The 12,462-nt window shown below is 40.2% G+C and overlaps 1 protein-coding gene across 1 annotated transcript in view; it reads left to right on the top strand.

The window, feature by feature from the left end:
• ZSCAN16 (zinc finger and SCAN domain containing 16) overlaps window positions 1–8,304 on the top strand; it is a 10,574-nt gene extending 2,270 nt beyond the window's left edge. Inside the window, exon 3 of the mRNA XM_034660107.1 lies at window positions 6,915–8,304. Coding sequence (XP_034515998.1) covers window positions 6,915–7,420 — 506 coding nt within the window. The 3' untranslated portion in view covers window positions 7,421–8,304. The remainder of the gene's footprint in view (window positions 1–6,914) is intronic.
• Window positions 8,305–12,462: the final 4,158 nt, after the last annotated feature.

The following is a 12,462-nucleotide window of genomic DNA, read 5'->3' as shown; positions in this document are numbered from 1 at the left end:
ATTTAAATACTCATTCAAGTTAATAATACCTTACATTTCTGTTTGTTGTTATCTGATGATTCTAGTTCTAAATTCTCTTAAATTTTACATTTTGAGCAGGAGAATTCATATGACACCCTGTATTAGTCTGTTAGGGCTCCCAGAATGGAATACCACAACCTGGGTGACTTACACAACAGAAATTTATTTTCTCACAGTTGGGAGGCTGGAAAGTCCAAGATCAAGGTGTCAGCAGGCTTGGTTTCTGGTGAGGCTTCCTCCTTGACTCACAGACTTGCTGTGCCTTCACATGGCCTTTTTGCTGTGCACACACTCTTGGGATCTCTTCCTCTTTTGTAAGGATGCCAATCCTATTTGATAAGGGCCCCACCCTGATGACCTCATTTATTCTTAATTACTTCTTAAAGTCCCCTTTTCCAAATGCAGTCACATTGGAGGTTAGAGCTGCAGCAAATAAATTGGGGGGGGGCAGGTGTATTAGGTGTCCCTAATACACCCTCACACTGAAAGAAATCGGGAAGAGAGAGCAAGAACTGGTCAGTATAGTAGGCTTTTTGTTTCTCCTTGTTAGGTTGACTGGGTTTTGGTTGTGGTTTGCTTCCCCACCCCAGTAATCAGTTCACTAATTGAAAACTAGATGTCTAGTGTATCCCCAGGCTTCAGTAAAAAGTAAACAAACTTTAAATTCCAGTTTGCCCAAACACTGCTTTTTTCAGTGCTCCCTGTCCTCTCTCTAGAGGCTCTTGTGTCCATACTGCCTCCCCTGGCCTATTATGGATTCCATTCTCACTACTTTAAATTTTACCAGTATGGGGGCGCCTGGGTGGCACAGCAGTTAAGCGTCTGCCTTCAGCTCAGGGCGTGATCCCGGCGTTATGGGATCGAGCCCCACGTCAGGCTCCTCTGCTATGAGCCTGCTTCTTCCTCTCCCACTCCCCCTGCTTGTGTTCCCTCTCTTGCTGGCTGTCTCTATCTCTGTCTAATAAATAAATAAAAAATCTTTAAAAAAAAATAAATAAATAAATAAAATAAATAAATAAAAATAAATAAATTTTACCAGTATGGTTCTCTCATTCTGTAGGTTCCCTGCCAAGTGATTTGTCTATCTGAAAAATGATTTTAAGTTAAGATGTTTGTAGTTCATACCTGGAAAGATGGCATTCAATTATGGATAATTTAAAGGAGTCTTTTCGTGCTTTAAAGCAAAGTGTTGGTTATTGGTTAACTTTAGAGGTGAGGTTTAGACCCCCTATTCTATTCATTCTTTTATTAAACTTTTGTTGAGCAGCAGCTACATGTTAGGTGCCATGCTAGATGTCAGGAATACAAAGGAAAGACTTCTCTTCAAAAAAATGAGCAGTTATGCTATAACCTACAAAAAAAAAAAAAAAGGACAGCTATCCTTGTGGCAGGCCTTCAAAAGTGTCACAGAGTAGGTTTGCTTGAGCTGAGATGGTCAGATGGGTGGGAACTGGGAAGGGAGAACATTCCAGGCAGAGAGAACGGCCGGGGGGGGGGGGGGGGGGGGCATGAAAGCTTAACATTCTAAGAATGACAGTTGCTCTGAGTTGATTTTGATGAAGAGAATTTTGTAGAAGGGAAAAATCAAAGGCCAGTGCTGAGGGTTCCTGAGTACCATGCTGAGGAAACAGATGGAGATCTATTACATTATTTTATTTATTTATTTTTAAGTAGGCCCCACACCCCAATACCAATACAGGGCTTGAACTCCCAACACTGAGATCAAGACTTGAGCTGAGATCAAGAGCCAGACGCTTAACCACCTGAGCCATCCAGGTGCCCCTGTTACGTTATTTTAATAGAGTGGGTGACACAGATTTGTGTTTTTAAAAATCACTATCCATGATTCTACTTTTTTAAAGTTACAGAGAAAAATATTAGAAGGATATCTCCAAATGTTATAGACAAAGATTATTTGAAGGTAATGAAATCACAGGTGACTTATTCTTCTCTATTTTCCAAAGTCTATAAGTGAATGAGCACACCACTATAAATAAGGAGAAAAGATACCACAAGGAAGGTAAGGGGGACCACTTTCAAATACAGATTGTAGACCAGTGCTGAAATAAGGCTGGAGAGAGCGGAAAGAGAAAATTCAAGAGATATTTCTTATTCATTTATTAATGAACAGGTCTGATTAGATATTGGTGGTGGGGGGGTATTTTAATAAAATCCAAGTTTGTGACTTGGGTACCTTGCAGATAATGTGTGTCAGTAATTTATGTGTGAAAACTTAGATTGGATTCAATTTTTATACATGTGAACTTGCTGTATCTCAGAAACATCCATCTAGTAGGCAGGGCAGTTTAAAATATGGTTCTAGATACAGGAGAAAGATGTGGGAGGAGATAAGAGATTTGGGAATTGTCCCTGGGTAGATGATAGAAGACATGGCTGTAGATGAAGTTGACCAAGAAGAATGTATAAAGCGAAGAGAAGAGAGGTACATGCAAATTTTTGAGGCATGCCACAATTTGACGTTTGGTTAGAGGAAGAGGATTCTTTAAAAAAGATCAGGGACCGTCAGGCAGGAAGCGGAAGAGGGTGGTGTCACTAAGGGCACCAGGAGCTTCAGCCAGGTATAGCCAATGCGACCAATGGGACACAGGATAAGAACTGATAAGCATCCACTTACTGACAGTTTGGCATTTAGAAGTTAATAGTAGTCAAGAATGGTTTCAGAAGGCAGAAGCTAAAAGATGTAGGCTGTTCTAATAAGCTTTACTAAGCTTAACTATGTGGGGTCTTCACTTTTTTCCGTGAACATGCATCTTATAAACAATTTCTTTCCCTGCCTTTGGGAGGAGAAAGGACATGCAGCCAGTCATAAAATAGGTCACATAATATTTTAACATGTCAACATGCTAAATTCTATGTAGAACACAGAATTATTTTGACTAATGGATAGTCTGTGCAAAACTTTAAGTTCTAGATGGTCTTTCCTTGTTTTTTTCAATAGATATTTCTGGACTAGTTCCTCTCTACTTCATGTTACAAATTCAGAAAAATAGACAGTTCCTATACCTAAAATTGTAGAAGCTTATACATGTGCTGCTACTAAAATAACTTTTCAAGGAAAAATATAATTGTCTTTTTTTAATCTAATCTACTAAAATCTAGCTATCCTATGAGGCCTGAGAATTTTTAGAGAATCCCTTTTGTCTGCATTGAACAGTATGAATATGACTTTTTTTTCTAAGGTACAGCACCAAGAGCCATACACAGTTTTTATTTGTACCACCACCACCACACTCCCCACCAAAACAACTAACCACCAAAAAACAAAACCCACCAAAACAATACAAAAACAAAATAAAACTGCAGAAATCACAACACATTTCAAGACGTGTCTCTCAACTTTATTAAAAGCACATAATGTCCGGTCCAAATCCTCATTATACGGTTGAGGAAATATACCCACAGTGGTTGTGACTTGTCTAAGTTTCCAAAGAGTAAGAAGTAGAGCTGAGATAACAGTCAGAAACTGGGGCTCCTGCCTGCTGGTCCAGAACAGTTGTTAAAAGTCATAGGATAATGTACCAAAAAGTCACTGTCTTTCAAAATACAAATTTATTGTTAAATAGACTTTTTATGCACTATTTTTTCTTTAAAAAATTCATTGTGGGGCACCTGGGTGGCTCAGTCGGTTAAGCATCTGGCTTGGGCTCAGGTCATGATCCCAGGGTTCTTGGATGGAGCCCCGCATCTCTCCCTCTCCCTTTGCTTCTCCCTTTCCCTCTGCTGCTCCTCTTGCTTGTGCTGTCTCGCTCTCTGTCAAATGAATAAAATCTTTAAAAAAAAAAAATTGTATCCATACCAGCAAGGTATTATTATTTGTATTAGCTGTTGGCTAAGATAATAGGACTCCTCTCTGTAAACATAACTGGGAATTACAATAGCAATAATCACTTAATACAGAATTATCTTTGCTTTGTTTTGTTTTGTTTAAAGATTTTATTTATTTCACAGACAGAGAGACAGCAAGAGAGGGAACACAAGTGGGGAAGAGGGAGAAGCAGGCTTCCTGCTGAGCAGGGAGCCCAATGCGGGCTTGATCCCAGGACCCTGGGATCAGGACCTGAGCTGAAGGCAGACGCTTAACGACTAAGCCACCTAGGTGCCCCCAGAATTATCCTTGTAAATGACAGAAGAAATTGGGAGAGCTGAGTATCTTGCAGTTCTTTGTAGCACATTTTAAAGTACTTCAAAGGGAACTTTTTGGACATGCTATTAACCCACAACATTGACTCTCCACTAGCAAATAAATGACAGTCTCCTTAACTCCCTTCAAGTTTCGCTGCACTCAGCATTTAACCTTGTCCTTGCTCCCCTAGACTGTCAAGCAAGTTGTACACATGGTAATCAGATGATCTTTGTGAACTTGTCCTCACCTCAGTGACCAGCAGGGCTGGACTTATCTCAAATAGTAACTGATAAGAACTATTGGTATTGCAAATGCCAAAATAACATTGGAAGGACAGCCCTGGCAGAAGATGTTAGATCCAAATATTTTTCATTTTGTCTGTTCTAAAAAAAGGTCTCTTGGTGCGCCTGGGTGGCTCAGTCAGTTAAGCGTCTGACTCTTGATTTCGGCTCAAGTCATGAACTCAGGGTCATGAGATCGATACCTGTGTCGGGATCCACGCTTAGTGGGGAGACTGCTTGAGATTCTCCTCTGCCTCTCCTCCCGCATATGCTCTCGCTGTGTCGCACTCTCTCAAATAAGTAAATCTTTGAAAGAAGGTCTCTTGGAATCCTATTGGCCTGAGACTAGCTGGCACTTGGAAGAGATATATAAACAAGGCCCTAAAACTCCAATTGACCAAGAAAGAGACTACAGGTCCTTGAGATAAGAAAAGTTCACATTTGACAATTTCCATTCAATTATTATTCTGTACGCTGTTCAATTGCAGATCTAAGGGAGAGGGTTATCATTTCAATTGCTGACCAAGAAAAACCAACCTCGTATTTTTAAAAAAAGCCTTTTGAAGTCCTGGTGAGATTTTTCTTTAGATTTCTCCTGAAGTCGTGGGAGAGAGACTCATCCTGAGGACTGGTAGATTACACTAGAAGATGGTGGACTGACCACTTAGTTTTGTGTCTTTTTTTTTTTTTTCCAAATATTCATCTTCATCAGTAAGCCATAGGAAAGCCAACCAGTGGTGACAGTTGTATGTAAAAGAAGCAGTTGAGCCAATATGCTGATGTTTGAGAACACTTTCCTTAATGGTATGGGGGTGTCTCTGATTTCCATGATTTGCTTGATCATTATTACCCTACTAATTTAGCAATACTTCTGTCACAAATTATACTTTTACAAATGCATTATCATACATTCCCTCATCTAATCAAACTATAGGTAAAGAGGTGGGCACAGAGGTGATAAGGAAACCAAAGTAGTGGTCATCTGCCAAAATTTAAGCAGTTATCAGACAATTCCAAGACTAGAATCTAGACCTCCTGGCTCTAATTTAGTCCTTGTCATTTCTAGCCAAAGATAATATGGCATTTAGTTTCCAAAAACAATATCATCTTAGAGGAAATTTCCAAACTTTGAGAAAGTGTACTGCCTGATTAAAAAAAAAAAAAAAAGATCGTTAAGGAGGAGGAGTGGTAGCAAGGGGACATGGTGATGACAGTGAAGAGTGGACGTCACAGCATGGCACTAAGTGAGACCACCCCCTAGCCCAGGCACTGAAATGTCCTGGTAGCTCTTGCTGCTGCTTCTGTCATGCCAGGTGATCACTGAAAACCGTAATTAAACAACTGTTGCGCAGTAAGGATTCGTAGGTTTGTTGAGATGGTGGTCACAGCATGACCAAATAGGTGACACCTTCTATTCCCTCCAAATCATCAAAACATCTATTTTCTTATAAAATTCATCTCAAAAAATATTGAGTACTTGCTATTCTGTACTAAGCTTGGGTTGAGGACACGGGGAGCAGGAAGAGGGAGAGAACACATCCAATTTGGGAGATTAGGGAAGACTTCCTGGAGGAGAGAGCATTTGAGATGGACCTTGAATAGTAGCTAGGCGAGTGGTTCTCAAAACTTGTTCCTGGACTAGTAGTATCTGTCACACCAGGAAACTTACTAGAAATGCAAATTCTTCAGCTGTACTCCTGCTTTATCAGATCAGAAGTGCCGGGGTCAGGAAGCCTGGCATTCTGTTTTAATAAGTCATCCAAGATGATTCTGATGCACAATTAAGTTTGAGAACCACCATGCTAGGATTTGGACAGGAAGAGATGATAGTTTCAGAAAAAAGGATTCAATCCAGCACATACACCAGACCATCCATTGTCACTTCCTACTAATCTTCCTGGATTTATCCTGACCTACATGTTCTCAGTCTGCTTTTAATTAATTATCTCCTTCACACATTCCTCTCCTTTGATGGTTCCTACCCAGTACATTCCTCTCAGATCCCTAATCCCACTGTCTTCTCCACTTTTACTCAGATTTACTACCACTTTAACCACCTGTGTTCCAGGCCAGCCCCTGCATGTTTCTCCCAAACTTTTACCTCCCTCCCCATCTCCGTTCTGTGATCACCCTCTGTCCCTCTTAATTATCCTCTGCATATCTCCAGTCCTCATTTACCACTCACCACTCTACCTTTGCACAGGATTGTCAAGTAACCCCCTGATCCACATCATTGCCTTTTCCTCTCTTCTTAATCTGTTCCCAAATAATGTATTCTGCTGCTGTCTTCCCTACTGGCCTCTTGATCTCTTCCTTATATTGTCAGTATACGTTTTGATGGTGCCAAATACCTAGTTTGTACATTGTGTGTGACTTTTTTATAACACATAACATTTACGTGTTCGTTCTTTCATAGGCTTTGCTTCTCAAACCTAGATCAGGACATGTTTGTGTACTCTTTGTTACAGGTGATAAAACCAGAACTAAGAATGAGGCATTGTCCCAGAAGGACACAGAATTCCTTGGGAAGATAAATGACAGACTTAACAAAGACATTCCTCAGCATCCTGAATCCAGAGATGCTATTGAAAGTGAGGGCAGATTAGAGTGGCAACAGAGGGAAAGAAGACGCTATGCATGTGATGACTGTGGGAAAAGTTTCAGTCACAGCTCAGACCTTAGTAAGCACAGAAGGACTCACACTGGAGAGAAGCCCTACAAATGCAATGAATGTGGAAAAGCCTTCATTCAACGCTCCCATCTCATTGGACACCACAGAGTGCACACTGGAGTAAAACCTTATAAATGTGAAGAATGTGGGAAAGATTTTAGTGGGCGCACAGGTCTTATTCAGCATCAGAGAATCCATACAGGTGAAAAACCCTATGAATGTCATGAGTGTGGGAGGCCCTTCCGTGTAAGTTCAGCCCTGATCAGACATCAAAGAATTCATACAGCAAATAAGCTCTACTAAGATAGTGAAATAACAGAAGCTCTTTAGCTGCTCAGGTCTCCTTAGTTGTCAGAGAATCTGCCTTAGGGACTGTGAGCATCCTGAATGTAGGAAAAGCTTCAGTCGTCACTGAACATTGCTCTGGCACCAGACAATCTACCTGAGAAAATTTCCTTTTATTCCTAAATTAGTTCAGTTTCTTAGGAAGCATTAAGGGTTATTTCAGAAAGCCTTGTCTGTTGATAGACTGCTTGCTTGCAGCCGAAAGTAACCACATTTCTTGGTTGAAAGATAGTGAATTCTACTTCTCAGCTTTCCTTTTTACTTGACTATTCTGTGTATGACATTAGGCAAAGCATTCACATTTTTCTCTGCCTTCATTTCCCCTTCCTTAGAGGACACGGTAGAGGCCCTCCAGGTATGTTGTATTAAGTTAAACCTGCTTTTGAAATTAATAACTAAAACCATACTAAGTTTTTGTTTTCCATCACTACTGATATAACCGCCTAACATGGGGGTATAATCATTTTGTGGAATTTGTTTGCCAATGCTAAAAAAAAGGAAGCCATCAGAAAAGAAGCAGGGTAAGGAAAACATTCAAGTGGAAAGGAAAGCCATAAGTGATAAGCATTAGGCAAAGCATTCACATTTTTCTCTGCCTTCATTTCCCCTTCCTTAGAGGACACGGTAGAGGCCCTCCAGGTATGTTGTATTAAGTTAAACCTGCTTTTGAAATTAATAACTAAAACCATACTAAGTTTTTGTTTTCCATCACTACTGATATAACCGCCTAACATGGGGGTATAATCATTTTGTGGAATTTGTTTGCCAATGCTAAAAAAAAGGAAGCCATCAGAAAAGAAGCAGGGTAAGGAAAACATTCAAGTGGAAAGGAAAGCCATAAGTGATAAGCAGGAGCTGCTGGGAAGGGGGATTACCGTCATGAGGAGAAATCACTCCCCTTCTGAGTTTCAGGTCCCTGTAAACTGAGATGTGGGGAGGGATTGGTCCAGAACTGCACTGTCCAGTGGAGTAGGCAGTGCCCACACATGGCTGTATAAATTTAAAATTATATTCACTCAAATAAAGAATTCTGTCCCTTAACCACATGCAGCTAGCAGCTACTGAACTGGACGGCACAGACACAGATCATTTTTATCATCGCAGAGAGTCCTGAAGGACGCTGCTGTCCTAATCAATCACCAGTAACATGTCTTCCAGCTTATTGTGTGATTCTGAGTTCAGGAAGGCAGTAAGAGAGACACCTGAGGAGACTGTAGTAGCAACAGGAGATAAAATACAAACACTCTAAAAAAGGAATTTAGTAATAACTTTATGGCACTTTTTCAGCCTTAAAAAGGGAGTGTGTTGGGGCGCCTGGGTGGCACAGCGGTTGGGCGTCTGCCTTCAGCTCAGGGCGTGATCCCGGCGTTACGGGATCGAGCCCCACGTCAGGCTCCTTCGCTGTGAGCCTGCTTCTTCCTCTCCCACTCCCTCTGCTTGTGTTCCCTCTCTCGCTGGCTGTCTCTATCTCTGTCGAATAAATAAATAAAATCTTTAAAAAAAAAAAAAAAAGGAGTGTGTTATAATTGGATAACTGAAGATTATTAAAGTAAATACAGTAACCTAATAAACTAAATTGAAAGCTTAAATTACCACCTCATCTCTAAAACAAGAGTGTAACTACCTTTACAAGGTAGCATCCCATCAGATACCTACACTAAGAAACGGGGACTCTCGGGAATGTAAGATAATAAACAATCCAATTTTTTTCTGTTTGGCTTGGAAATGTATTACCAATTCATGTACTTGCAACAGTTTTACATCCCTAGTTTAAGAATACTATAACATGACAAATTGTGACCAGAGGACCAGCACATTCAAATGTACACCACCATCAAACCACCGTGAATCACTGGTTCTAGGAATAGCCATCCCCAGAACAACCAGGAAGGGATCTAATCTCTTCCCGAAGACAGGAATTACACACAATTGTTTCTGTATTGTGACCAAATAGTTAAACCACCACAGTCATTTGTGTGTGTCTACTACTATTGGAAGATGAATCTTTTTTTTTTTTTATAAAGATTTTTTATTTATTTGACAGAGATAGAGACAGCCAGCGAGAGAGGGAACACAAGCAGAGGGAGTGGGAGAGGAAGAAGCAGGCTCATAGCAGAGGAGCCTGACATGGGGCTCGATCCCATAACGCCGGGATCACGCCCTGAGCCAAAGGCAGACGCTTAACCGCTGTGCCACCCAGGAGCCCCTGGAAGATGAATCTTAAATCACTCCTTGTAACACCATAAACTGAACTTTATGTCTTTTGAACGTAATGCTGCTTTAAAAGAAAATGTAAGTTATTTTGAATGTCTACAACAACTGGTAGAAAATTTTTAAGACATCAAGTCTCATACTCCTTGTTTTTATGACATAATTATCTGAGCGATATTTCAAAGCCTTTGAAACAAAGGCTTTCTTAATGGTCATGAAGAGAAAAGTAAAGTATTAAATCTTTAGTACAGAAACATCCTTATTTTAAAGATAAAGCTAGATGCTGAGTGACAGTTTTTCCCCTTTACCTTTTGTCTTGCTGAGAAGCATTGAAGCTGTTGGCGGTCTCTGTAAAAGGAAAGCTCATACTTCTGATATGATCCCTTCTTGAATTGAGAGAGGCTTCTGCAATGGTAAGAAATATGATTTTGGCTACCACAAGATTAAGTTCCCTAAAATTGGTAAAGACATGACAGACCGATTTTCCTTTATCATCCTCTATACGCTAGAACATTCTACTCAGATAGTTTTGAGTACCTGTTAAGTACAAAGAATCATTCTAGTCTTTGAGTTGTATACCTTCAAACGCTAGTGAAGACTAGCTTGGAGCCCTAAGACAGACCATGCTACCCTTTTTTAGGTTTGATATTGATTCCAAATTGCCACCACAGTGTCCACCATCTTATAACAGAGGGAGGGACAGAAATATATGGGGCCAGAGACAGCCTGGGGTGCTGCAGGCAAAAGCAACCTGGGATGAATGAAGGCATAAGGCAAAGGAGGCATGAGGTTAAAGACCTGAGTTGTTGCTGATACCAGGAAGAAGCAGGTGTTGTCCTGTAAGTGTGTAGAAACCCAAAGGAAAGAACTGGGGAGGGTGCTCAAGCACAGCCACAATTATTGGAAGAGAAGACAATACATTAGACACTAACTACAACCATTTGGTTCTAGCAGAGAGCCATCCTCAGCGCACAGCACCTGCTCTAAAAGAACCCAGTTTCTCAAACAGTTGTGTCAGAAGCATATGCATTGCTCCTCCCTTCTTTTTGGAGAGAGTTTTTTTGTTTTTTTGTTTTTTTTTTTGAAGGAGGCAAGAAATCGTAGTTTAGCATTTTTGTGAACAAGACAGCTGTGATTGTAAGTATGGGGGGCAGCTCTCTTAGACACAGATGGGGATGGTGGTGAACTGGCCATTCTGAATGAGGAACCAACAGCTTTGAAGGGAGGAAACAGATTAAGCGCTGGGAAAGCAGGAGCTGCAGGATGTATGAGCATTGGTGAGGGGCGGGGAATAAGATCAGGGGAAAGGGAGGAAGGGAGAAAATAAAAAGGAACCAGGGTACAGGGAAAAAAATAAAGATAAAACGAGAGATGGTAATAGGGAAAGAGAAGAGAGTGACAAGTAATCCAATACTGGCATCAATCATGTTTGAGCCTGGGTCATAGGATACAAGCCATATGAGAACAGGTGAGCTCCTTATCCCAAGGTACACGGAGTCTTATGAGCACAGCACATATTATTTATCTTTATCCAACAGGTCTCCATTCCCATCCTGAGCATGACATTATTTGTTTATAATCAAAAAGTCTACCAACAGTGAAAACACAACTAGAAACCTTGATGTATTTCAACAAAACAAGCTGTTCTCCCTTAACTGATCCCACAAGGGAGTCATACTGAGGTTCTGAAGGAACAGCTAGTTCAGTCTTTCTTCCTCAAATCCTCTAGAGCAAGGTTTCTCCATCTTGGTTCTGTTGACATTTTCAGCCGGACAGTTCCTAGTAGTGCCCTGTACCCTGCAGTGCAGGGCTTTTAGCGGCATTCCCGGCTTCCAACCACTGGATGCCACCACACCTACTTGTGACAAGCAAGCATTTTTAAGATGGGGGAGCAAATGTCCCCTTGAGGGGCAAAATCACCCCTAGTTGAGAACCGATCTGTAGGAAAATAATCTGATTTCCATGACTGTTCCTCATCATACATAGTAAGATTCTACTTAGAGATGGTGAATATGACCAGCACTGCTAGACCCTTTCCTACCCAAAAACTGATTCCCAGAGTACCTAAGCTCTAAATAGCAATCATGCTGAAGAATTAGTCCACTTCAGGAAACCATACCTCACTGTTGAAGACCAGAGGAATCTGCCCTCAAATGGGACTTGCACAAAGAGCTTACACTGCGTTTTTTACGACTTTCCTCTTCCCTCCCTGGCATACTTGTGGTGCTACCCACTCCTTTGACCCCTCAACCAACCATGAACAGAGACTTTTTGATTGAGATTTGCACTGTCCAGTACAGAAGCCATCAGGTACATATGGATATGGAACTAAGCAACTACATTTTTAATTTAAATTTTAAAACATAATTTAGTTATTGGAACCTTTATGTTTGGTGTAATTTGGGTATGTGAATGTACTTGTAACATTTTTAATTTTGTATACTCTAAATAATTAAGTATTTTCAATGAAAATTTAATATCTGAATATGCAATAAGAAAAAACACTCAGCTTTCAAAGATTTAGTATAAAAAATGTAAGATATTTCATTAATTTTTATATTGATTAGATGTTAATATTTTGGATATGTTGGTTTAAAGAAAATATTAAAATTAGTTTCACCTGTCTTTTTACTTTTTTAATGTGGCTATTAGAAAACTTTACACAGGTAGATCATATTATATTCCTATTTAATTGGACAGCCTGATCAAGATCTTACCTCAGGGTAAGTCTTATTCTCTATGTTTTTTTTTTTTTTTTTTTTTTAAAGTTTTTTTTTTTTTTTTTTACA

The sequence above is a fragment of the Ailuropoda melanoleuca genome, chromosome 5, assembly GCF_002007445.2.
Source record: "Ailuropoda melanoleuca isolate Jingjing chromosome 5, ASM200744v2, whole genome shotgun sequence".
Classification (NCBI taxonomy): domain Eukaryota; kingdom Metazoa; phylum Chordata; class Mammalia; order Carnivora; family Ursidae; genus Ailuropoda; species Ailuropoda melanoleuca.
Note: the sequence above shows the minus strand (reverse complement) of the source record. Positions and strands in the feature narration are given on the sequence as shown.